This window comes from Loxodonta africana, chromosome 1, assembly GCF_030014295.1.
Source record: "Loxodonta africana isolate mLoxAfr1 chromosome 1, mLoxAfr1.hap2, whole genome shotgun sequence".
Taxonomy (NCBI): Eukaryota; Metazoa; Chordata; class Mammalia; order Proboscidea; family Elephantidae; genus Loxodonta; species Loxodonta africana.
In genome coordinates this window covers 109,937,879-109,965,861 of record NC_087342.1, presented here as the reverse complement: position 1 = coordinate 109,965,861, position 27,983 = coordinate 109,937,879, and the positions used below count along the sequence as shown (strand labels likewise).

At 40.1% G+C, this 27,983-nt stretch overlaps 1 protein-coding gene across 2 annotated transcripts; it reads right to left on the bottom strand.

Annotated features, from left to right (window-relative positions):
• Nucleotides 1-476: 476 nt before the first annotated feature.
• MEP1A (meprin A subunit alpha) lies at nucleotides 477-27,983 on the bottom strand. Of its 2 annotated transcripts, XM_023545180.2 has the most exons (12): nucleotides 26,034-27,983; nucleotides 25,536-25,576; nucleotides 24,935-25,010; nucleotides 20,710-20,827; nucleotides 18,100-18,275; nucleotides 13,618-13,839; nucleotides 12,616-12,765; nucleotides 9,204-9,419; nucleotides 6,694-7,167; nucleotides 5,613-5,786; nucleotides 4,801-5,101; nucleotides 477-1,420 (listed from the first exon to the last, which is right to left on the bottom strand). In XM_023545180.2, exons 4-12 carry the CDS (start codon nucleotides 20,787-20,789, stop codon nucleotides 1,264-1,266), a joined length of 1,950 nt encoding a protein of 649 aa, XP_023400948.1. In that variant the 5' UTR covers nucleotides 20,790-20,827; nucleotides 24,935-25,010; nucleotides 25,536-25,576; nucleotides 26,034-27,983; the 3' UTR covers nucleotides 477-1,263. The 2 variants fall into 2 exon arrangements, with proteins under 2 accessions (XP_023400948.1, XP_023400943.1); XM_023545175.2 differs by having other exon boundaries at nucleotides 25,536-27,983.

The following is a 27,983-nucleotide window of genomic DNA, read 5'->3' as shown; positions in this document are numbered from 1 at the left end:
ATTTGGTCCTTTAAGCATCTTTAAAATACTTTAAAACTTTGTTCTGCCTGATACCTTCAGTATGTTAATATAATAATTATATAACCAAACCCACTGCCCTAGAGTCAATTCCAACTCACAGCAACCCCATAGGGTTTCCAAGACTGTAAATCTCTGCGGACGCAGACCGCCACATCTTACTTCCACAGACCCACTGGTGGTTTCGAACCGCTGACCTTTTAGTTAGCAGTCATTCGCTTTAACCACTGTGCCTCCAGGGCCCTTTAGTAATTGTATGCATTAATAAAATATACTTTAGAGCCGGAAAAGTTCAGAGAAACAGCCCTCTCCCTGCCCCCCGTGCCCCCCCGCCCCCACCCCCTACATACACACTCACATATAATCCTGGGCTTGCCTTTCCTTAGAATCAGAGAGGGAAGAAAGAGATAATCTGAAGCCTTGCAGCTAGAAGGAAGCTTTACCTAAAATCTTCTAACACAAAAGATCTTAAAAGATCAATAACACCACTGTGTCTCAGTGGAAGAGAGGTATTTGATTCTAATACATCCAACTTATAGATTTTTTTCCATATATATCTTAATTTCCAGTAGAAATGAGAGTTTAGGAACACAGTCATTCAATATTTATTGGGTGACCACAATGTGCCAGCCAGGCATGGTTCTAGGCATCAGGGCAAACATGGCAAATAAGGATAACATGTCCCTGCCCACCTGGAGCTTACAGTCTTGGGAATGACATTCAATTAAACAAGCAATTTACTAGTAAGTGTGATGAGTGCTGTCCCAGGACACATTAGATGCTTTAGGAGCACATAACAGGGTAACAGAACCATGTGAGGTTGAGGGCAGGGCAGAAAGACTATTGATCACACATGAGGCTAGATGCATTGGTCCTTGGCAGGGCTTTGAACTGGGATCCCCTACTGAGAATTTGCATTTCCATCCCCTAATATACTGAATTAGAATCTACATTTTAACAAGATTCTCCAGGTGATTCTTATATATAGACAAGAATCACATTGAGGTACCTAAGAATCACCTGGGGGTCTTGTTAAACTATAGATTCTGGTTCAGTATATCTGGGGAGCGGAGGTGCAAATTCTCAGCAGGGAGTTGAACCAGAATGAGCCAGTTCAAAACTCTGGTCCTCAGAGGGCCTAATCAAAGCAAGCTTATAAAAACCGCCCCAGAATGCACTGACCATAGGAAGGGAAGGTCTGAGGGAGGAGACGCTCCTGCAACCTGGCTAACATTGTCAGGCAGGTCACTGCCTTGACCCTTGGGAAAGGATGGAGAGGATAATGAAGGTCAAGAAGATTGCGCTGGCCGTGCCTCCGATCATCAGTCCCAGGATGCTGCTGTGCACTTGCATGGCCTGGCAGCGCTCCCCCGTATAGAAGAAGGCGAGTCCAGAGACGCACCTGCAGAAACAGGGCACATGGGGAGTGTAAGACCCACCTGAACCTCAGGTGTTCTCTAATCACCACCACCACCATCGCAACAATAGCAGCAGCTCCCTATGCCTGGCCCCGCTTGAAGGGCTTTGTCTGAATCAATTAATTTAATCCCCAACAACCCTCTGAAGGTGCAGGTTATTATCAGGCCATATTATCACCCGCATTTTAAGAAAAGGTTAAATGACTTGCTCAAGGTCACACAATGAGTAAATGTTTCACACTTGAGGTTTAAACCCAGGCAGTATGCCTTCAGACCCAGTACTCTTGGTCACTAGCTGTAAAGTCCAGGAGGAAGGTGTGGGAAATAGATCTTTCTCAGATTATATACTACAGGGGAAATTCTCCAGGTAGAGTCTGACTCAGTGCTTTACCGGGAGCTTGAATTTCTAGGTAATATCAGTTAAAATCAAGCATTACTGTAAGGTGAGCAACTGCCACCTATGAGGGTCAAATAAGATGTAGACATTGTGCCTATCTTAGTGTTTGTCACGTAATAGCACATAATGGCCATGGTATTTTTTAAATGTTATTTATTATAAAAATGAAACTAATCTCAGAACGAAACCATTAAGGGCCATGTTTCATCTCTTTATAACACTTCCAGCCTTTGTTTAGAACAACGCTCCTGTTACAAAATCTACTCACAGAGCAGAATGGAGGGTTCAGAAGTCATGGTGTCATGGTGTCCTTTTATGAATCCTGGAATCATTGCATCTTTAAGGACTTCATTTCTTACCTGGGAATTAGTTTCTTAAAAAGTCACGAGAAATAGCACATGTGTTCAATCTTTCTTTCTGACCCAAAACCAGAAACCAAACTTGTTGTCATCGAGTCGATTCCAACTTGTAGTGACCCTATAGGACAGAGTAGAACTGCCCCATAGAGTTTCCAAGGAGCACCTGTTGGATTTGAACTGCTGACCTTTTGGTTAGCAGCCATACACCACCGCGGGTTCTTTTTCTGACCCAGTCCTCCTCAAATATAGTTTAATTGTATTCCCTAGTGTTAGATTACAAGAACTTATCCCACAAACTCCAAGCTTCAGGTGTGTGGGAAAGGAATAATTTGGCCGACTAGAAGCTGACACACAAGTGGCCACCCCTGGCCTTCCTGCACTCTGGGCGGGATGACACCAACTGGGGCATATATTGAAATCAGGCATCCACAGACTTATCAGGCAGAGAGGTTGAGACCCATGGTTGTAGAGTCCTCAAAAAACAATGTGGGTATTCTCCAATAAAAGGCACCGGGGCTCTTGGAGAAGTGATTCCAGTGGTGGAGCAAGGAAAATACTAGGTGAGCCTGAAGCATCCTGTCATGCCAGAAAGTAAGACCGTGCTCATAGAAGGATGGATGCATATTGAAAGGGCACAGGAGCCAACCTGAAAAGACTCCCAAAAGCCAAAGCTGGAATGATTTGAGCAACAAAATAAATACAGACATTATCATAATATAACCCATAGAATAAAATAAATATTTATGAGTCATTAGTGATATAAATAATTGAATGAATAAATGAATGGGGGAGAAGAGACTGCCCTTCTTTACTGAGTTCCGCTTAATAATGTAGAGGGAGCGGTAGAAACAGAAAATTACCATTAAAGGCTCACAGTGAAGATGGTTGTGGGCAGAACCCACCAATGGAAGCAGAAATCAGAAAGTGAGGGTTTGGGGAAAAGCAGGATGTCTGCATGGTCTTCAAGTATCTCTCCCAAGATATTTATTGATTACAGAGTGAGGAATGGTAACTTTGCTGTGGAGGCCCAGCAGACACCACCTTGCCAGGTGATGAAGGTTGGCATCACTAGTAGTAAGACATGTACCTCCAGATATGATACACTGAGAAGGGCCTATCACTCCTATGGTATTTTTGCAAAAACAACAACAACAACAAAGATGCATAACCTCAATCTAATCATAAGAAAACATCAGGTAACCCCAGATTGGGGAACAACTTACAAAGCAACTGACTAGTATTCTTCAAAAGTGTCAAGGTCATGGAAGACAAGAGAAGACTGAGGAAGTGTCACAAACTGGAAGAGAGTAAGGTGACATGGTAGCTGAATGTAATATGGGATCCCGGATGGGATCCAGGAATAAAAAAAGGACATTAGTGGAAAAACCAGGGAAACCGGAATAAGGTCTTTAGTGAACAGTGTTGTACCAATGCTCATTTCTAGGTTTTGATCATTGCGCAGAGAGTGCTTAAGATGTTAACATTAGGGGAAGCTGTGTGAAGGGTATGTGAAAACTCCCTGTGATATTTTTGCAACATATCTGTAAGTCTGAAATTATTTCAAAATAAAACTTTTTTTTTTTTTAAGAATAACAAAGTAGATATTGAAAAGAACTGAGAAGAAATGTAGACATTTTAAGCCAAGCAGAGTGGCTCCAACACCTACTCCAGTTCTATCAAATCAACTGATGTTTCTGCCGTCACATGTGTCCTCTTATGGAAACTTTTTTTTTTTTTTTGAAAATAACAAACATTATAAAAATAACTTTTATATATAGCAAGCTGTGCAGGCAAACAGGCCTGCATGTAAGTCCCAGCTTTAGCTTTTGTCATCTGGGTCATTTTAGACAAATTACTTAACCTCTTTAAGCTTCAACATCCTTATGCATTAAATAGGGATAATTAGAGCCCTTATGTCACAGGGTGGCTGTGAGGATTCACTTCAGTCATGCATGTGTAGTGCTTAGTAGATCACTTGACATATTGCAAGCAGTCAATAATATCAGTCTTATTACTATTATTGAAAATAGAACTAATAATAATGGTACAGTAGAACTAATAATAGCAATAAGAGTTAATAACTAATAATAACATCTTCAGTCAGTGAAGACTTTAATCTTGGTCCTGAGTCCCACTGTGACAGGTCATAGCCAGGCTTACAAAGTCCCTAGGCTACAGTCCCAGGTTGTGCTGTGGTAGAGTTAGAAATTCCAACAACATTCAATATGTTGACAATGCCCCAAGGAGGGGTGGGGAAGGGATAAAAGCCCAGAGAGAGGACTTGAGACTCCTCTGCCCTGGAAGGACCCCTACCCTGCCCCAACAACATAAGCCCACCAGACTAGGGCACACCAGGTAGGGTCAAGGAAGGAACTAGAGAACAACGTTCATTTGACTATCTGACATAGTCACTGCCCTAACCTGCAAAGCGCATCTGTTTTTGTTTTATTTTTTAATTTTATTGTGGTTGAAATATCTTCCATTTCAACCATTTCTACGTGTATAGTTCAGTGACATTAATGAGAACAGTATGTTTTACCAGCGTTAATCAAACACTCAGTTCATGGCTGGTGGCCTACCACTTGCCTCCCCAGGCCACGGAGCCTACCTGCAGCTTGCCATCCCCTTCATGTTCACACATGTGCCATCATTTTGGCAAGGGTTGGGGTCACATGGGTCTCTGAAGTACTGTGGCCCGTTGTGGTCCTCCATGGGGCTCATGTTCTCCACTGACCGCTTCTGTCGGCTGGGTGGCCCCTGGCCCAGGCTGCTGGGTAGGGCTTCCTCTACCAAGGCCTTCCCTGTGGCTTCCTCTGAGGCCTGCTGCTCCTGACCTTGGAGAATGAGGTCTTGGGGGACCAGCCTTGTGTTTATAGTGGGAACTTCAGTCTTGCTGAGGTGGGTGATATCTTCAGGAAATAAAGGGTCATGAGGAAGAACCAGGATTAATAACCTACTACAATTAATTTCTGCTTCTGGAGAAAGTTCTCAGGGGCCCCTCTGACCCTCATGGAAGTGAACTTGAGTGACATCGAAGAGCAGCTCTGAGCTCAGCTGATTCTCATAATGCCAGCTATTTTTCCTTTAAAATGGTCCAACTGCATTTTTATTTAACTTGTGAAAAGAAGCATAAAGCTAGCATGGATGGATTGGTTGAAATGATACTGAAGTCAGCCAACTGTAATATTTGATAAATTATCAAAAATGATGCCACTAAAATTTTAGCTTCTCCCAAGGACAATTAAAATAAATATATGAGTCCTTGAACAATTGCATAAAACGTGGTCCTCTTACATTTTTTCTTTTACCTCGTCTCCCCCAAAAAACTCCCATCTTCCATGAGTTGCTTAAAAATCAACATAAAATCAGTAGAACACCCAGAGCATAGGATTATTGCTTTAGAAAGACCAGCAAAAGTACCTTCAAAGTCCACAAAAATGATGAGGTCATCATTTTTCAGGAAGCTCCTCCTTTTTAGCATTTGATGCGAGATGAAATTATTCCAACCCCAGTCGACAGTTCTGAAACAGCCACAGTCCTGATCGTAGGAGCCCATCACAGATGGTCTGTCCCAGATGACAGAGTCATTTTTTGCTGCAAAGGGATAGGCAACATAAAGTGATTTTTTAAAAGTCACATTGCCTTTTCATACTTCACTTTCCAATTTGTCTTTAATGAGTACGGGTTTGTTCATCAGAAAAACAGTGCTGGGAAAAATTAGGTTATTTACTCTTGCCGAAAGAATTAAAGCTGGGGATGGGGAAGAGGGGAAAACCACAGCCATGAATGGTCAGCTGCCCACTCTTGAGTGACTTCTTCAATAAAGAGGGAGGGACAGCTGTTAACTACTTTTTTTTATAAGACGTAAGACCCTTCTTTTGAAAAAATAGTTTGCCCACTCTTATTGATAAAAGTTTATTTCCTGGGCATATCTGACCTTCAGTAATATTTTAGGAGTCAGTGCATTCATTCTGTGCCAAACCAAAACCAAACTCAGTGCCGTTGAGTTGATTCTGACTCTTAGCAACCCTACAGAACAGAGTAGAACTGCTCCATAGAGTTTCCAAGGAGCACCTGGCAGATTTGAACTGCCAACCCTTTCGTTAGCAGCCATAGCACTTAACCACTACGTCACCAGGGTTTCCTCATTCTGTGCAGGGCCTGGCAAATTCTGAGTATTTTATAAATGATGAGTAGTAACTGTCTTCTCAATTAGACAGAGTTCAGCGATGCAGGAACTGCCTGATTTGTTTATATTCTAAGTGCCTAGCACAGGGTTTGTATATATCACAAGGCTTCAATAAATGCTTGATAAATGAACTCAGGAAAGAAAAGGAAGATAAGATGGCACCGGAAATCTTAGTAATCCAACATGACTATGTTGCTGATATGCCCAAGGAGAAAACATGAGAGAAACATGCATTTCTCTTACACTGGTGAGAATCACATCTGCTGGTCTTCCAGGCTGGGGGGCAGTTCTTAATTATGTGAAATTACCTACCTGGAGATGTCTGGGACGTGGAGGTAGTGAACACCCTGCTGGAGGACATCCTATTCCTAGCATCAGGCTCCTGGTCGAGAATTGTTATTATCGCCTGTCTGTTTACAACTGGCCACTCCAGGATAGCATCATTCTCTCCACTGCACAAGTGAAAAGCAAGTCTGATGTAGCCAGAGATAGTGGAGGTTATTCTGCCATGGGGGTATAAGGTCAACCCAAAACCGTATCCCTCTGAATTATAGAACCGAGGGCTCAGAAGCTTGTCTCCTTTTACTGTGTTCTCAAGAACCTGGGAGAAGTTCCGTATTGTCCAAACCCCTGTGGGGCATGGCATTTCTGTCAGAGTGATGTCATCAAGGTAAATTCCCCCAGTGGAGTTCTGGGGGTCACCTTTTGTGCCCTGAAAAAGGTAGCGGAACTTCTTTTCCTCTCTGAGTGTCACATGAGCAATTTTCCAATTTTGATCAAAATCTCCTGAGGACAAACAGAGAATAAGGTTGGTGACAACTGTGGCCAACATATATTGAGCACTTACTATGAACCTGGTAGTATGCCAAGCACTTGACACACATTACCTCATTTAATCCTCAGAACAGCCCTACGTGAGGTAAGAACTATTTTAAACTAATTAAGTAACTTTTCCTAGGTCACACGTCTAGTAAGGGAGAAACAGCTGAAAAAGGATATACCATGATTTATTTTAAAATTCATATTCAAATTTTCATCATAAACTTTTCAGCTTTCATTTAGCTCTAGAGGTTGTGGGTGCTCAGATGCTAAAAGTGTTTGAGAAAGACAAGTCTCATCTCTGTTATTCCAGAATTGCAAAGGGGTTATCTCTAGGGGGATCCTGGCCTCAGTAAAAACATATGTGTGTGTACATATACATGTTTGCATGCAAGTATTTTGTATATGTTTATATATAAGCATATATTATGTAATCATATGTAAAGAATATATATGTATAAGTGTGTATATGCACACATGCATATTTTGTATGCAAGTATTTTGGTTAAAAACTCATTTTTCAAAAGTTCAAGTATATTTAAATATGATTTTAACTATCTTAAGTTGAATATCACATAAACGCCAAGAAATATTTAACTTTTTACAAAAGTTTCATTGACAAGTTAATATTGGAATAGACTTCTGTAGGAATTCATTCATATGGTACTTCCAGAGATCTTACAGACACATTGTAAATTCAATAGAACTCAAATCATAAGGACTGTAATGAGATAAATTAAGCCTGGAATGGTTGCTTGGTTGATTTTATGCTTGTGGGGATAACATTTTTAGCTTTATATAGAAGTGAGTGATAATAGATCCCATCGATGTTACTGAGGCTCTAATTCATTTTCTCATTAACTATCTACAATTCTTGGTAACACCGAGAATTTTTAACTCTTAAAGGACTTCCATTACACCAGCTATAATAAATTCCAGCCAGAAATGTGAACCTCTCAAAACCATTGTTTGTAGACTTGCCAGATGTTTCACAGAATGGCCTGGTACAATGATTTGGGCATCTGTTCTTACAAGTGACCGTTAAGAAAGCTTCCACCTTCTCAAGAGAAGAGTAAAATTCAGTCCTTTCTCTGGACAAACTTTAACTGAGAATTCTTTATGTAATGGAAAAATATGAAAGCTTGACTCCCTTTTCCTAGTTGTGAATTAACCAAAAAAAAAAAAAAGAAGAAGAAAAAGAAAAAAGTAAATACTTGGCTTTATAACATTGGATCTTGATTTACAGCCAACTTACTCTCACATTCAGTGGCCTAGCTTCGTATTTTAAGGTTCTCATGTTGGCTTTTTTTTTTATAGAAATACATAAAGCCACACTTAGGAATATGGAAATAAATATAATGAAATCAATATTTGCAAATGGTTTATTTCCCATCAACTTCACAAGTAGGCTTGGAGTGACTTTAACCTACTAAATAATGCTATCATTTAATTTTCTGAAAGGGTTGCAAAAAAAAAAACCACTTATGGTCAAGTACTTAACTGCTCTCTCCCCAGTAGAATCAATTCCTGTATCTCTTTTACCTTCCTATCCTCAGCCCTGACTCAGCCATTTTCTCTGCCCTGGCCCTGGATTTCTCCAAAATGCTAGTGAAAATTGGATTTATATATGCTAATTGTCCTTTAACAAAAATATATATCAGCCTTACCTAAACCCTGGATTCTCCTAAAAATTTTTGAATAGTTAAAACATTGATTGCATGGTTAAAACAAGGCAGACATTACACTAGGCCCTTAGAAGAGAAGGAAGTGAAAGGGGGTAGGGAAGAAGAGGAGAAGGAGGGAGGGGAGGAGGAAGGACAGGAAAAGGAAGGAGAGGAAGAGGGAAAAGAGGAGAAAGAATAGAAAAAGGGGGGGGGAGAGGAATAAAGGGAGGAGGAGGTGAAGAAAGCAAAAAGCGAAGAGAAGGGAGGAGGGAAAGGAGGAGAAGAAGCATGATCCCAGATAGTAAGCCAAGCAGCCCTTGTGTGGATGCCACTAAGTACCTTGGAAGGTCTTCACCTTGACGAGCTTGCGAACACTGCCCGTGCTGTCGTCCCTCCTGACCCAGAGGACGAGTCGGTCTGAAGGGCTTCCCGTCATTTTGTAGAAAAACTGCAAGCACTGCTGCTTCCTCTTTGGGTAAAGAATCCGAGACTCCAGCAGGGCTGCCTCTTCTGCTGACCCTGAGCTGGTGCTGAAGTGCATGAAGTAGCCAGCACCTGTGGAGAGAGCATCCTAGCATCTCATCTCTGGCTTCCCACACCCCGAGGTGTGCCATCTGCCTGGGCACAGCGAAATAGTGATTAACAGCCATTATCCAGGCAACAAAAGCTAGAGCTCTTCTGGGGAAAATAAAAAGAAGGTGTTTGTAAGTCCACATTCTGTTTGTCTCCATGGACAGACTCACTGGCTGAAGCAGGAGTCCTCCCTTGCCTCTTGAATTGCCTTTGTTCCTAGGGTTGTGAAATCTATGCCTCTGACCTAAGGAAACACAGGCTTTGACAAAGTCTGATGGAAGTTAATGTCTGTGAAATGCGTTCTGTTTTTCTCATTGACTTCATTGTTTAAGTTAGAGATTCATTCCAAGGGAAAGAGTTGGTCATATAGATGTACAAGAAAACAAACAAACAAACAAACAAAAACTGTTGCCATCGAGTCGATTCTGACTCATAGCAACAACAAACAGTGGGGTTCAAAGGTTTAGGATTTGGATTTTGAATATTCACATTTATGATGATAAAAGCTCAGTTGCCCCTGCTTCTAGCCTAATAACTGGATATGTTATCATATGTAAAGAATCATCTGGTGATGAGAGGAACATTAAAGACATATTAGGGACTAGTTGAGAATTTCCCCTGAATGTAAAGGGAAGCTCTGAAAAAACACTGGAAAAGAGGGCAATGAAGTGTCTACAGCATTTGCCTAACTTGGATATCTCTGAATTCTCTTCCCTAAACACAAGCAGGCGGCTAAGTTAATGCATCATTAGGCAAACCAGCACACCTTCCAAAGTCAAGCAGAATAAACAATTCTTGCATATAAAGAGGTCCTCCAAACAGTACTCCAGTACTCAATCCCTTACCAAATGCTTTACTCAATATATTTTACAAAACAAAAAGAATGTGAGGTAGAGTACCGTTCAGGGTACTCTGGCAATCTGGTGCCCAGCTTCATACTGCCTTGTACGTGGAGTGTGCGCCTCCTGTATTTGCAGCAAGCATCAATGGTTCATATACGCTTTCACTAAGCTTAAAATTATCTAAATGGCTTCAATGCTACATCAAGGAAAATTATGCTTTGTTGTATGTTCTTCACAGTACTTGTATGCACTCAATATACTGTAGCCGGAAAACTCTGCATTATGAATGTTGGGTTAAAGGAAAGAAGGGCTCACAGGGTGTCCTTGATCAGGAAGTCTCATCCAAGTGTATTAGGAAGTGTAAAGTGAAAGTCAAGTGACCCAGGCCTGGCAGTCAGGAGAACTGAATTCTTGCCCCATCTCTGGAACTAACTAGGTGTTGATTCTTTACTCTGGGTCTCAGATAGGAGGTGGATTCAATTCCAAGGGATCCTTGGAGCTCTTCAATTTGATGCATCTACCTGAACAATGCCAATGCTCTCTAAACAGAAAACAGTCCCAACCAATGCCATCCTGTGGAAGAAGCAAAAGGTTCCTCAAGTGAACCCGATAAAGCTTTTCTCCCATGTCTTCTGGGGTATGGTCTTTTTTGCTCCCCGCTAGGGTACTAGAAAACCTGGTGGCATAGTGGTTAAGTGCTATGGCTGCTAACCAAAAGGTTGGCAGTTCAAATCCACCAGTCACTCCTTGGAAACCCTATGGGGCAGTTGAATAGGGTCACTATGGGTAGGAATCGGCTTGACGGCAATGAGTTTGGTTTTTTTTTTTTTTTTATGGTGCTAGAACATTCTTCTAACAGTTCCCTTTCACATAAAAATCACCCTTCTGTTTAGCTGGCAATTGTATCTTAGCTTAGCAGCAAGCCTGCTGGAGAGATTGGATTAGGAGCTATGATAGAAATCAGGCTTGGATTACCCTTTGGACACTTGAGATAATCTGTTTGACATCTCATGCGCGACAGAGACTTCAACCCTTTGCAAAGGCTGGAGGAAGAATGGTACTGGTTTATGACCACTGACATCTCTCTGATGGCCTCGTATCTAGATGATAATGTTGGGTTCCTTCAGAGAAGGCAACCTAATCATCCCTCAGGCAGGCATGGACTAAGGGACCTCACAAGAGTCTGATTTTTTAAAAAAGCTAATGGCACTGGGTTTTTAAATTAGAATTTGTAATCCAACCTGCTTCCAAATAGGGATTAAGATGATTTCAATAAGAAGCACATAACATAAGGATGCTAAAATAGAAACAGATAATAAATGGGGCCTATAAGGGGAAGGGGAAAGAAAAGATGGAGGGGAAAAAATAGGGAGCGAAGCTGCTTGACTGCAGCTGGGAGCTTTGCGTGCATTGTCTCCTTCCATCCTCACTCTGAAGTATCAATATCTTGTTGCTCAGAGAAGCTTACAAAAACAAAGACTTAAAAAAAAAATCATTTCCTATGGTTACAGAAGCCCTGGTGGTGTAGTGGCTAAGAGCTCAGCTGCTAGCCAAAAGATTGGCAGTTCAAATCCACCAGTCGCTCCTTGGAAACCCTATGGGGCAGTTCTACTCTGTCCTATAGCATTGCTATCAGTCAGAACCGACTCGATGGCAACTAAAACAACAACAACATGGTTACAATTAGTAAGTGGTGGAACCAGATTTCAAACCCACATCTGTCTGACCCTATGGCTGTTTCACTACACAAAACACATATATGAACTATCTAAAGAGGTGCTATCCAATATGGTGATCACCAGCCATATGGGGCTATTGAGCACTTGAACGGTGGCCAGTCCAAACTGAGACGTCCTCTGAGGGTAAAACATATACCAGATTTCAAATATTTAGGAAATATATATATATCATTAATAATTATTAATGATTATGTGCTGATTACATGCTAAAATGCCCATCTCTTGGATATATTAGGTAAAATATATTAGGTTAAATAAATTATATTATTAAAATTAACTTCACCAGTTTTTTCTTATTTTTAATGTGGCAATTAGAAAAATTTAAATTACATACATGACATTATATTTCTACTGGAGGATACAGCTCTGGAAACATTATCTTTATTTATGAAAGTCATGTCTTATCAACCAGATGTCCATATTGGTTTTGTCATCACTCATTGGGTTAATAATTAAGGTATAAGAAATGTTCTTTGTCCTTATTCAGATTTCCAGCCTTGATAACTAACATTCAAATTGAGGCAAAACATGCTGACTGCTATTACCTAGTTCTACCTGGTAAACCACCTCAATGTGTTTACTTCCTTCTTCACCAACCTGTGCAGCGTCCCACCAAGGTGTGATCCACTTGCCCAGGCCACACACTGTTCTCATGAACCCAGTCAGCATCGTCTATGGTGCCCTGAATCATGCCACAGATGTTTGCCTTCTCAAAAGCACAGTGGTCCAGAAGGGTGTGAGTTGTTGCTGCAAACGACATTTTTATTGCCTGGTTAAAAATTTAAGGCATCTCATTTCACATAGATATTGTGTAGGCCACTAAGACCTCATTGTCCAGAAACAATAGGATCATAAGCCTTTCATTTTCTTGACTTTTTTTCAAATGCAAGTCCTACTATCATAGTAAGATTTTAGAACTTGACAACATAGACACAACTCTTCCCACCCTATAGAGTCAAATGATAAAAATGCATATAATTGTGTTTTGCTATATAAATGCAAAGCATAAGGTTCTTTAGATCAAGAATGAGGTATCATTAGTATTGGGCTTCACAGTTAGTAGGACTTTGATACATACTTATTGAATAGAACTGATGATTGTATCTCTGAAGACTAGTAGGGTCATCTTAGAAACTCCTCATTCAAGAGGAACGGACTTGGTCAGTCTAGGAATAGCTAACTAAGGGTAAGCATTTTGCAGACTACAAAATACTTTCAAGCATATTACCATTTATTCTGAATATCTGACCTTTACATAGTGTTGCACCTTTCAAAAGAAAGCTAAAGAAGTTAGGCAATAACACCTCCTCGCATTTGCCCTAGACTTTCACTTGGCCAAACATGACCACATAATTGATTTTCATAACTATCTTGTGAGGTAAGTATTACGATTTTTTCTACTCTAGAAACAGAACAACTAAGGTTATTTCGTTTTCACATGTCCTTTTATCTAGAACATGGGAAATCATCTAGTTTTCTCATGTTCCTTTATCTAGAACATGGAAAGAAAAGTAAAGGTAAATGTAAAGGAAACTTCTAGAGTCAAAGGAATCACTGTTGGGGTTAGTTTACCCAGTCCACAGACCCAGGGGTACTTACTGCAATTGTACATCCGGTTCAGCCTTTCTAAATCAATGGCGCTGAAATCCAGGCGCTGCCCAATGATGGAATTAAACTCAGGGATTTTGGCCGTGATGGTAGGGACACTATCATTCTTGTTAAATGAGAAAGGTGCGTAGTGCATCAAAGATTCGTAATCATAGGGCGTGTTGAGGTCTGTGATGACGCTGTCATCATAGGTGTTAAAGTTGTGCTCGTAACCTGTCAGGGGTAGAATTCACAGGTCCTGCTCAGTCATATTACTTCCCCCACCCAGCCCTCTTTAACCAGATACTCAAACAAAGACCCCAAAAAACAGGAAATAATGCATCTCTTATTTAAGTGTGTGCGTGTGCCTGTACATAACCAAAAAAAAAAAAAAAAACACCATTGCCATCGAGTCGGTTCTGACTCAAAGCAACCCCATAGGACAGAGTAGAACTGCCCCATAGGGTTTCTTAGGCTGGGTGGGTTCGAACCACCAACCTCTCAGTTTGCAGCTGACTGTTTAACCATTGCACCACCAGGGCTCTCTCTCCCTCACTCTCTCTCTATATACAGCCTCATGGAAAAATGAAGTAGGAAGAAAATTTATTTTCATCTCAAAATAGGGAAGGAAAATATATTATGAGGAGATTACTGCGAGTAAGATAAAATGTAATACAATGTGAAAAGTCAAAATGAGAAACCAGTCAGATATTGTTTTAATTGAAAAACCATCAGGAATTTACCGTTGCAGTTGTGGAAACGGGAAAAGTCCCCATTTCCCTCTTCTGAAGTGAGTTTTTAACAATTAAAGAGAAGAAAATATAACCACATTTCCAAGATATCACACACAAGTACATTTAGGATGGACAAAATGTGGTGCTTTGGCCGGTGGGTGCTCGTGGCAGGAGTCCCTGAATGTTTTTGGTAACGCCAATGAACCCGTTTGAAGAAGACCTTGTGTTAACTATAAAATGAGAATACTGACGTTTCTTCCTTCTAACTTCCAGGGATTTTATGGGGAACTATTTGACAAGGATCAGAGCATTTTCAAAGATGGGGCAGGACTGAAAAAAGCAAATGACCCAAACAGGGAATGGGGAACTGTAGCTCCTTCCAGGCGACTGGGACCTAAAATGTTATTGAAGGTTGTAAATTGTAGAGAACATTAAGGTGAAGGTAAGTAGACCAGGGCTTGAGTCTGGGACCTCCCGGCGACTCAGTGGGACATTAAGCAAGGTTCTTCCAACTCACTAAATGCGTTTTCCTTAACTTTTAATAAAATTATCACGTTGGAGTAGAGTACTCTTTATAATTCAAGGGTTTTTATTAAGAATGCTTTAACAAATAAATGTTTTGAATTCATATGTATATATACACAACAGGTTTTTGAGATGTATGCTATCAACTGGGACCATGCTGGCCCTTGGCAGTAAATGGAGCAGATGCAGCTCTCCCCTCAGAAACTCACAACTGAGAGCCTTAAAGAGTATGTGATCCTCTAAACCAGGGGTTAGGGGTTGGTCACAAATTTTTTTTTTTTTCCTAAAAGGCCAGACACTAAATATTTTTGGCTTTACAGGCCATATGGGTCTCTGTTGCAGCTATGCAACTCTGCTGCTGTAGTTAGTGCAAAAGCGACCAGAGACAATATGTAAATGAATGGGCATGGCTGTTTTCCAATAAAACTTTATTTATAAAAGCAGGTGTGCTTGGCCCACACACTAGTTATTGTTTACCAACTGTTGCTAAACCTCAGACGTTGAGTTTTTTTCTTCAGTGGAAGGGACAGATCCAGAAAACAGAATTCCTACCAAAAAAAAAATGTAACTGGACTTGAGGAGAACTATATCGCCAGTACAGTATTCTTTTAGGTTAAGCAGTATGATTGTCAGTGACTAAAAATGAAGTACAATAAGACTTTTTACCTGAGAAATAATATTGCCCTTGATTATAATCTTATTAGATTTGATATGTTCTTTTAGAATTTCTTTTTTTAGAACAGCTTTCCAGGTATTGCAGGTAATTTAGATATCTGCTGAAAATATAGATAAAAGATGAGCAAACATGGGTTGAACGACCTGTGATCAGTCCAGGGATGAGCAAGTCTGCAAATGACCCAAGCAAATATGCTGGCTCACTCATAACAAGAGGACCTCACCAGGCCTAACCCTATCTTAAAAGCACTAAACACAGTATTGTTCAAGACATAGAAATGGGATTTTCTCTAATTTATCATGTAATTTTCAGCAAAGCAGAGTATTTGTACAGGAAGGTATGAAATGCAGGCCCCTAGGCAAATATAGACCAAGTCTAACATTGTCCTGAGTCTCACAATCAGAAATTCAGTCTTTTGATATATGACCTTCCTCCCTTCCTCCTCTATGCACACCCAGTTATAATGCAATTACCACTGGGAGAAAAATAAATTCAATCTGATCTGTTACTTCACCTCTAGGTGAATATTCTCCACTGCCTTCTCTCAATGGGATTGGGAAGCAAAGAAGAAAATTGCTTTTTCCATAGCTCAGTGGTCGAGTGGTAAGGCGGGTGGGAGTTGGGGGGTGAACCCTTATAAACCACTCAGTTTCCCTATTTTCCTACCACTCCACATTCCTGGAATTATCAGCATATGATGGCCAGGAGGGATATAGGTTAAGAAAACCCCACAGGTGATTCTGACATGATTAGCCATCCTTCCCCTATCTCAAGAGAGAGCATTGATCTACCCGACTCCAAAATAAGCTAGTTCTGGCAGGAGTCTTTTGGGGATTCAGATTTAATTTTAAAGTGTGACCCGTTCTTCTATGTCCCTAAAGGTAAAATTAGAGACGCACTATAATATATGAATACATACATGAAATTTGGACCTAAATTAACAGTACGTAAGAGGAAAAAAAAAATTTTTTTTCGTTAAGAGACAGCTACTTGCTTCACAAAAGCCATGTGTGGTAATAACGGAGGCATTGCTAATACATTAAAATTGCATTAATCTACTACCGCCAAAAGAAATGTTTTTACACTTCCTGACAGAATTCCTAATTAAATACTATATGTCTTCTGAAGCACGCATTGACTGTTTTCCCTCAGCACCTTAGAAACTGTTCAATAAATGATGTTTCAGTGTATTCAAAAATACCCTACTTAGTTGTTTCAGATAATTAAGGCAGCATTCAAGGGAGCAAAGACATCTAACAAAACTAAAGAACGTTGAAGTTGTTAGGATAACATAACTGCATAATAATACTTCGGAAAAAAATTGTGCTGTATTCTGTATAGTACCTCATGGAGCCAGAAGAGAGGTGCTCAGAAAAGAGGAAGAACAGGCCATTTGATTTTGATTAACTTCTGTTATTAGGGGCCGTCGAATCGGTTCTGACTGATAGCAACCCTTTGTGCAACAGAATGAAGCCCTGTCCGGTCCTGCACCATCCTCACAACTGTTGCTGTGTTTGAGCTCATTGTCGCAGCCGCTGTGTTGCAGCCACTAGAGCTCAGATAATTAATAAGAATTAACAGAATTGGGTTTGCAATTTCAGATGACAGTATTCTTTGTTGTTTTGTTTTTAAACACCTGTCTTTGATTTGATAAAACATCAAAAAAACATCTGGTGTATGTCCCGTTGTTGTTGTTAGTTGCTGTTGAGTCCGTCCTACTCATGGGGACCCCGTGTGTGACACATTGGAACTGTGCTCCATAGCGTTTTCAAGGCTGTGATCTCTCAGAAGCAGGTTGCCAGGCCTGTGTCCTGAGGCGCCTCTGGATGGGTTCGAACTGTCAGTCTTTCAGCTAATAATCAAGCACTTAACTGTTTGCACTATCCACGTCATCATATTGTAAATGAAATCTCATATAGCCTTCTAGAGTTACATGAGATTTCTAGAGCTACGTAATATTTTACATCCAGAAAAATGACCCTGACATCCTCAGAGACCTAATTCAATTCACTCACTAAGACAGGAAAATAGACAGCATTTTAGATAGAGTTTCAACAAAAACACTGAAATAAAGCAAAATCTTCAGGTCAACTTTTAGTTAACCACACTTTTATTTAACCAACCTACACCATGTCCTGAAACACTTGCCTAGGATCGGTTATGATCAGAGCGGCAAAATCCACAGGAGGAGCCAACTAATCATTAAAACAAAAAACTAAAAATGGTTGCCACTGAGTTGACTCTGATTCACGGCAGCCCCACGTGTGTCAGTAGAACAGTATTTCATAGGGTTTTCCAAGGCTGATTTTTCAGAAATAGATCATCAGGCCTTTGTTCTGAAAGACCTTTAGGTGAATTCGAACCTCTGACCTTTTGGTTAGAAGCCAAGCGTTTTAACCTCTCATACCACCCAGGAACTCAGTAGCCTCCCTATGTTCTATGTTCCCACTGAAAAAGCTAAAGCCCCAGATGATGCAAATTTGGCCATCCTAGAGCTGGTCTTAGCAAGTGCTAAAGGCAATACTAAATTCCACCCAACCACATTAGGTCAGTACACACCTGAAATAATTTCATCCCACCAGATGGTCACATAATCGTCTCGGTCAGTCCTTGACTGCTCGTGGTAAAATCCCAGAGCATGCAGGATCTCATGTTCAATGATGGCCTTATCGTCACACCCCTGGCCAATGGAAAGATTCTGTCCCACATGCGTGTCACCAACCTCTGACCAGCATCTTTAAAGACAAGAGAGAAAATTTCTCCTAGAGAATTAAATCCTAAAATGGCTGTAACTTATAAGATTCCAGAACATAATTTAGAAATGTTAGGTTTGTTTTTTAAAATAAATTATCAATAGCATTCTCATATGTTGATGGTTAAACAATAGAGGAACGGTTTAATAAGAAACATTGTCTACAGGGAATTTTATTCAGGCTTTAAAAGTGATGATCCTTTGTAAAAGTGTTACATACTCAAAGGAAACGTAATTCTAATAATACATAAAGTAAAATAAGGTAAAAATTGGCATTCTTTCTCACCTCCGCGTATCCAGAGGACACTGTACCATGATGGGCTTTTTTTTTAAAAAAAACAGACTTTGCTTTTTGAGCAGTTTTAGGCTTACAGAAGAATTGCACAGAAAAGCACAAAGGTTTCCACATATGCCCTACTTCCTCTCACAGTTTCACCTATTAACATCTTGCATTCATGGGAAACATTTATTATAATTAATGAACCCATATTGATACATTATTATTGACTAAAGTCCATAGGTTGCATTAGGGTTCACTCTGCATTGCTCAGTTCTATGGGTTTTAACAAATGCATAATGTCATGTATCCACCATGACAGTATCATGCAGAATAGTTTCACTGCTCTTAAAATCCCCTGTGCTCCATCTATTCATCGCTCTCCCGCTTGCTGATAGTTTGAAATGCTACAGGATGAATTGCAGGCTCTTTGGCAACAGGCAGGAAACCCTGGTAGCATCGTGGTTAAGGGCTACGGCTGCGAACAAAAAGGTTGGCAGTTCAAATCCACCAGGCGCTCCTTGGAAGCCGTATGGGGCAGTTCTTCTCTGTCCTATAGGGCCGATATAAATCAAAATCGACTCGATGTCAATGGGTTTGTTTTTTTTAGTTTTTGGCAACAGGCAAATTGTCTTACCTGCTATTGTTTTCCCTAAGATCCCTAACATCATATACCTTCAAATGCTAACTGATTTGATTTCTAAGATCAAAGATGAAACGTGTTTTTCTATTTTTTAACTTTTCTAAGTTCTAGTTTATATACTATAAGTTATGGTTTATCTAATATAAAACTCATCCATTTTAAATGTACAACTCAACAATTTTTAGTGGATTGCAAACACCACCGTGATCAGCTTGTCTCTCTGACAGTGAGAATTCATTACTAACTTAGAGTTTACTTTGCAGAGTATCCACAGCCCACAGGAAGCACTTATTCTTTATCTTTTCTTTTTATATCTCTCCTTTAGTAGAAAGGAATAAGTTGCAAAAATACCATAAACTCCACTATTCTGTGAACCGTTGGCCTCTGTCTTTCTGAAAGAACCCAGGGGCCTCAAGCACCAGAGAACCAGAGGCCCCTCTCCACAGAGTTTTGGGGCATTTGGGTTCCTTTCCTCAGACTTTCTTTCTCACCTGCCCTAACTTAAATGTTTCAGAGGCACCTCCTGGCCGCTGGCAACTAAGAGGCCCCTAGGTTCCCCTTGTACAGAGAATGGCCTTCAGTGCTGACCCACCCCTTCTTCAGGTGCCTACACACTGAGTTATACACTGAACAGAAGCCAAGGGAATTTTAGTGGGAAAGGGGTAACTTTTGGAAAGTAATTGTGTTGACTTTGTTTTGTCTTTAAGAGAAAGAAGTTTCTCTTCGTGAAAAAAAGTGATGCAAAAGTGGTAAAGAATGGAAATAAAAGTGTTAAGAAAAGGATTTTTTTTCTGAAATTTTACATGAATGATTAAAGATTTTGGTTCTTTAAAGAAGCCAAGAGGTTGCCAAGGGACAAAATGAAGTAGTCAAAAGCAGAAAACTTTTAAAATCTTTGGTTTGGGCAAGGCCTAAAATCTACTTTAAATGTTTTCCCGTCACATAAAAAGAAACTATCCAAATACTTTTAGTAATCTCCGTTTCTGCGACCCAGAGGAACCTCAAACAATATACAAACAATTGTATGATCCCACTTATTTGATATATTTCAGATAGACAAATATATGGAGATCAAAGTTTACTGGTTACGAGAGGTGAAGACGACAGGAAAAGAGAGTCATTGTTTCGGGGAGACTGATCTTTAAGGTGATGGAAAAAAGAGAGTGGTGATGATTAAACAACATGATGAACATAATTCATGTCTCTACATTGTAGATGTAAAAAGTGCTAAAATGGCAAATGTTTTGTTATATATATACTTAAAACCCAAACCCATTGCCATAATTTAAAACACGGCCTTAATCTAAGAGAAGAATTAAAATAAATCTCCCTGGAGCCCAGAGGTAGCCAAACTACCATTCTTGTCACAGCTCGAAGAATTTAAATATTCACAATGAGAGATTTAATTTTGGTTTTAGTTTCTTTCCAATTTCTTCTTTTAGCCTTAGAAAGAGATGTGTCGTTTTTATAAGCCACACCGTAAAATTGCATACTAACCCACCAAACTTCTGAAATATGATATAGGAGCTCTCGCCTTCATAGGGCTTGAAATCCACACAAGACTTGAGGCGGAACATTTCAAAGCTATAGAGAATGGCTCCTTTAGCATTCAGGTCTGCAAAAATCGATAAAAATACCAATGAGTATTATTTAGATCTTAGGGAGTATATATAACTTATCGTTTAAAGAAAACTATGCCACTACGTGAAATCCACAGAGGCTCAAAACAGATTTTTTGGTAGTAAATACATCCCTGGGGATCTAAAATGGCAAAATTAGTTGTAGGTAGCAACATTAACTGTATACTTTAAATGCACAGTACAAATACAACTACAAAATAAGAATACATGCATGTATATGTGGCTGAATAAAATCATAAAATAACTTCCCTATTTTCTCCCTTCCCCAGATATAAGCAGAAAGCATGAACGCATTGCTTCAGAAGAACCGCACGGCAGAGCAGAAAATAAAAGTGACTTGCAAGTCACTTTCGGTTTTACATGCATAGACAAAGTGCCTTGGAGAAAAGCAGAGAAGCAGTGAGAATGGAGTTTCTCGCTCCAGCCTTAAAAGACATTCCCTCCTGCTGGAGAAGGAGAGCAGAACTTAGAGGTATTTATCGGTTTTGAAAGCATAAGAAGTACATATGGTATTTTGCCTTGCTTCCCTGCGAGACCCTTGGGGAGATGGCAACTCTAGAGACTCAGCACTGCAGGCAGTTGGGGAAAAGATTTTTGTAATACAAGCTTGGCATCAAAGCAGCAGAAAACTAATAGGCCTAAAAGGTCAGGAACAACAAATGCCTAACAGTAATCTGTGTGGACCAATGACCAGAGATCAAAAGTCTTTCCTTTCACCCCTATGCACATACTTTTGGCATTGCATAAGATAAGGATGGGGCAGGAGGAAAGATAGACCAGAGAAACCAAGATAATATTTTATTGGGTGGTTTTTTTGTTTGTCAGCTTTTTAAGTTTCATCAGCTCATTGAAGGTAACTTAAAAATTAAGCTAAGTTTTATAAAGTTAAATTGTATTTCTTGTACATCTGAATGTGTTCATCCTCTCAAACAGCTTATAATTCTTGGCAGTTTATCAGGCACTTACGTTTTTTGTTTTGTTTTTGCTTTGTTTCTGGCCCTTATTTTGTTAATAAACTACCAAGTTGTAGAATCCACAGTTCAGATGTCATAAGATTATATGAGGATTATTAAAAGAAACAGTCATTGAAATCATCGGTAAATTAATTGTGGGAAGAACACAAACAATAACCATAAAAGAAGAAAACGTGCATTAAGCCTACTAAAGGATTTTCAGGGGCTGTTACCTATTCTTACTTAGTGACACTCATAATATTACCAAGATGTACCTCAAGAGTGCTGGGATGTCACATAAATACAAGGAAAAAAGTTTGATTATACTAAAGCCAAGCTTTTTGGAAGGTGATGCTGCTTTTGTTATCCTTAGGCCAAATGGTGAGCATTCTGAGAGTTAATTTAAAGTTGACATCTCTTTTTCCCTCCTTAACCTGACTAAATTGTAAAAATGGAACGAGGCAACTAGACAGACACTTCACAAAAGAAGATATACAGATGACCAGTTTGTACATGAAAGTCTGGAACTTCGAACTTAAATTACAAGGAGATACCATTTCACAGCCACTAGAATGGCTAAAATAAAAAAGTTGACAACACTGATGTTAGTGAGGATAAAGAGCAAATGAGACACTCACATGGTGTTAGCGGGAGTATAAAATCGCACAGTCACTTTGGAAAACAATTGGGCATTTTCTTATAAACATACACTTAACATCTAGTCAAGCAATTCTATTCCTAGACATTTACCCAAGAGAAAAAAATTTTAAAAAGAAACTTGTATTCACATAGACTTGCACAAAAATGATCCCAGCATCTTTCTTTATAACAGCCCCAAAATGGAAACAACCCAATGTCTTTTGACAGGAAAATAGATAAACAAGTTGTAGTATATTCATACAATGGCATCAATGGAATATTACTGAGCAGTAAAAATGACTATTGATCCACAATAACATGGGTGAACTTCAAAAATATTATGTTAAACAAAAGAGTATATGCTACATGACATTTTTCTGAAGTTCTGTATCAGATAAAATTAATCTATGGGGGAAAATTAGAATGGAGTTATCTCTTGGAGAGTGGGAATGAAGATTGACTAGAAATGAGCAGAAGAGAACTTTCTGGAGTGATGGAAATATATACATAGGTTTACACATTTGTCAAAAGTCATGACTTGTAAATTAGGGATGTCTTGAGCATTGCGCTCTTTTAAAGAATTGTCTACATGAATGTTATCAATGTCACGAAAATTTTACAAATACAAATTGTTGAAATGGTATATCTTTTGCTGTGTATTTTTTTCATGAAAAAATAAAATGAAATAAATGACCAAAAACATTGCCAGGACTTCTAAAATTTTTGCATTTTGCTCTAAGTAAAGTTAACTTTAAAAACGGAACTGTACGCAAATATTGAGTTCTAAGTACTACGTTTGCTTTTCACAGTGGTATGAGCCCATACCCTAAATTTTTTTTTGAATTCTAAAGATGATTCTCATGTGATGTTACCACAAAATTTTTCGTTGCTACTGGTATATCTTTACTGTGGAATCCCTGGGGAGTGCAAACGGTTAACATGCTCAGCTGATAACTGAAAGGTTGGAGCTTCAAATCCACCCAGACGCACCTCAGAAGAGATGCATGGTGATCTATTTCTGAAAAATCAGCCACTGAAAACCCTACAGAGCACAGTTCTACTCTGACATACATGGCGTTGAATTGATGGCAACAGGCTTATCTTTACCGCCTCTACCTTATTTCAGGCCCCCATCTCCAATCTTGCTCTCTGCCTATCTATCACCCACCTTGCAGGTAGAGGGCTCTTGCTACTTAAAGTTAGTGTACAGACCAGCAGAACTGGAATCACTTGGGAGATGTTGGGCATTCAAAATCTCAGGCCCCAACCCTGACCTACTGAACCAGAATCTGAGCTTTGACAAGATTCTCAGGTGAGCCTTAGGCACATTAAAGTTTGAGAAACATTAACTTGCAACTCACAGACACATGGTGAAGGTTAAATAAGATACCCAGTGGAGGCACAGTGCCAGCGATATAATAGGGATTCAATAAATAGGTCTATGCGTTGGTGGGAGAGGGGGCACAGGTATGACCAACATAAAGAAAAAGTGCCATGGGAAAAAGCCACTGTTAAAATGGGTGTTTCTTAACTCATGCTCCAATAGTACTGGCACTCCATGAACTTGCCAGTGTATTACAAAACATTGGGAAAAACTTGACTCAATAGGCCAACAAATAACTGAGAATAACAACATTTGTTTATATCTAGCTCTTCTCCAGGAAAGAGGTTCGAGGCAACACTGATAACACTGATGGAAAATAGTTAAATGTTATCTACATCTCCTGAAGTGGGACCAGGCTGGTGGTCCAGTAAAACTGAGCAACCTTGTGCTGACTTCCCCTCTCCTCTCAGATCTTCTCCCTCTATGTAGGATGGGTCCGGAAGGCATTGCAGCAACGTGGTGGCTCAGCTATTAGTCAGCTGCTTGAGGTCAGCCAGTGTCCACATGTGGCTTCTAAGATGTATTTATTTCCACCAATGATTATTTCTAACAGTGAGTAAAACGTAACTTTTTCAGTTCTTTAGCTTTCAGGCAAAGAGAAGTAATTAATAATACTTATGAACATGAACATGTGAAATAAACATAAACATTTCCATTTCTCAAAAGTGTGGTATGTTTCTTTTGTAATGAATAAAAGGGAAAAAAAAAGCAATACGCTGAAAATAGTATCCTTATACCTCAGGTAAGACTTTTACCATATTTATCTTCGCCTAAAAAAATATTTAACATGAAATTTTTTCATTGCTATGAAGTATAATTACATTTCATTGCATTTTTGTTCTTTATGTTGCTGCTGGCTTCATTAACCTTCTAACGTGTTCTGCTTTTTAAAAATTATTATTTGATGCTCTGTATCTCAGACAGTCTAAGTGGTACTGGTTTCAATGTAACGTCATGCCTCTCTTGCCAGGAGGTAAGGAATTGTCAGGACTTGGAACCCACTTACACATTGACGGTTACTCTCAGTCTGAAGCTGATTAACAGGAGGAGAGAGAAGAGAGAAAGAGTTAAACCAGAATCTCCTAATTAAGAGTCATTAATATTACCCAAGTTATCCGCCAGAATGTAAGGAACGGGGAACTTCCACCTGGTGGTTGGGTCTCTCACGGCATTTCTGGAGTTCTGTGAAAACAGAGGCAAAGATGACTGGAAAGGCCAGTTCTCAAGGTGATCCTCAAGCTCTCCTTGTCCCCTTCCCTCACTAAACTCTTACACCACGAACAGTCTATTCCACCATTTAAACTATTGTCTTCTGAGTGTAAAATCAATAGAAATTCATTAGAGGCAATTTGGAAAAGTTAGAGAAATTATTAAGAAGAAAATGAATAACACCTGCAATTCCCAAAAACTGAGATAGCCACTCTAAACATACACATCCTTTCATTGTCTCTCATTTTTCACTTATTAGGAAAACTGGGCATACTAGCAATTTAATCATTACAGACTTTTGTGCTGTATGCTATTTTTTTCATCTACTTTTGTCATCATTAACTAAAGTAGAAGTCCTTGTGGGCACAGATTATGGATTAGAATTCTCTCTCCTACTCCACAGTGCCCATCCCAGGGATGGACGTAGGGCAGAGGCTCACCCTCCAGCGGCACAGCAAATCTCTGAGGAACGTTACCATGTCATCGGCAGGTACTCACCCGCAGAAAGATATCTCCCTGAAAGAGGTCCAGGCCTGCATCTAAATGTGGATTTAATAAAAAGAATATCTGAATGAGCATTGCTAAAAGACACCTCTTATAATAAAATTAATCTTTGTCATTATCAATCTTTAAGTATTAATTTTTATGTATGAAACTCTTTTTGAAATAATACAAAAATTCCCTCTAAAAAACAGCTCACAAGTGCCACATATCAACGCATACATTGTTTTCATTTTTGGAACAAGGAGCATTGTCCAAGAGTCTTAGAATAAGAGAATAAAAGGGATCTTACTGATCACAGACTCCAAACCTCTTATACTCCAGGGAAAGAAACAGAGTCCAAAGACAGTAAGTGATGTGCTAAGTGGTCAATGGCCCACCCAGTACTAGAACTCCTGACTCCTGTCAGGGCCGTTTCTGTTATTGTACCATCCTGCTTCTCATCCCTAAGTAAATGGATAGGTTTTGCTCTGTCCCTTGAAAAGATAACGGTACCCGCCAAAGCCAAGCTCAAAGTGATGCCTTGTAATAAGGAGGATCAGGTGAATGTAGACAGATCCGTTTAAAGCTGCACTTCCAAACATCTCCTGTCAGGAGACTAGCAGAGTGTACTCTACCACTGCTGGTGTTGCTCAATTCTAGCTTCACACTGTTTCTAAAAATAAGATCCTTAAAAAGGAAGTTCCTTGTGGGAAAGCTTCCTAAGCATTTAAAAGAATGACACTTATCACAGCCCTTATGTGACTAGCAGTCACCCTGTAAAACACAAACTGCTTCAGACAAGATCAATAGATTACGGTTCATTATGAGGACAGTCCCTCTTTACAGGTGTGGAGGCCAAGCCAGAGAATGATCGCTATAGGCTAATATGGTTACAAAGGCCGTATTTAGCAGTGGTTAAGATTTCGGCTGCCAATCAAAAGGTCAGCAGTTCGAATCCACCAGCCATTCCTTGGATAACCTATGGGGCAGTTCTACTTTGTGCTATGAGTTGGAATCAACTCAATGGCAGCGGGCTTGGTTTTTCGGTATGTTCACTCAAGGGGCCCTGGTGGCGTAAACGGTTAAGCGTTGGGGCTTTAAACCCACCCAGTGGCTACACAGGAGAAAGACCTGGCAATCTGCTTCCATAAAGATTACAGCTAAGAAAACCCTATGGGGAACTGCCTAACAACAGTGGTTCATTCAGGAGCAGGGCTAGGTCTCTGCAAATGACACCAAGGGGGAATTAGGTAGGAGGTGACACGTTTCAGACTAAGCCTGTCTCTGCATCATCCCCTTTCCATATCCACACATTTCCTAGCTTTGCTTGACCTCCATAACCCTAGCTTATTTATATGGTAACTAAAAACTAATCTAACTCACCACCATCGAGTTGATTCTGACACATAGAGACCCTGTATGGTAACAGCACAACAAACTCAGCAATGACACCACTGTACCACTGTCAGTAAGAGTAATATGTGCTGGTCCACCCACACTTTCATTTAGGCTTCCTATGAACAAAAGTATGCATTTTTCTAACCCCTAGCCTGTGGCTTAGGGGGGTTTTGAACGAGCCCACTCAGACTTTGGACCCAATAGCTGGTAGCATGGAGAGGGTCAAAAGTGGGTGGATGCAACAGAGGAAGCATATACTCAAAGTAGAATATATCCAGTGAAATGTCCAAGTCCCAATCTCTTCACCACCCAATTCCTTTATCTAGCACCTACCTACTTTGTGCCTAGTATGTCGCCCTGAGTCAGGATCGCTCCACGGCAACTGGTTTGGTTTTTGTTTGTAATATGTCCTAGACATTGTTCTAGATGCTGAGGATATAGCAGGAAACCAAACAAGCCCTCAGGGAGACGACATTCTTGATTGGGAGATGGGGGTGGGCAGACAAACAAACAAGCTAATACAGGTAGAGCGTGTCAGGTGGTGATTTATGCAATAGAAAAACACTGAGAGTGGTAAAGGGGGATAAAGGGTACCCAGGTGAGGAAGGGTTGCTATTTAACAAAGGGCAGTCAGAGAAATACTCCATGATAAGCAGAAATCTGAGGGATGTGAAGGAGTTTTTGAAGAGTGTTAGAGGCAGAAGCGACAGCAGATAGAAAGGTCCTGAGGCAGAAAGCCTTGACATCTTAGAGCCTGTTGTTGTGAGCTGTCTTCGAGTCAGCTGCCAACTTCTGGCGCCCCATGTGTTACAGAGTAGAACTGCTCCATAGGGTTTTCTTGGTTGTGATCTTTACAAACGCAGATTGCCAGCTCTTTCTTCTGCTGAGTCACTGGGTGAATTCAAACCACCAAGCTTTGAGTCAGCAGCCTATTGCAAACCACTTGCACCACCAAGACTCCTTTGTCTTAGAGCAGTGGTTCTCAAACTTTACCATCAGCATCCCCTGGAGGGCTTGTTAAAACACAGTTTTCTGATTCAGTAGGTCTGGGGTGGGACCCGAGAA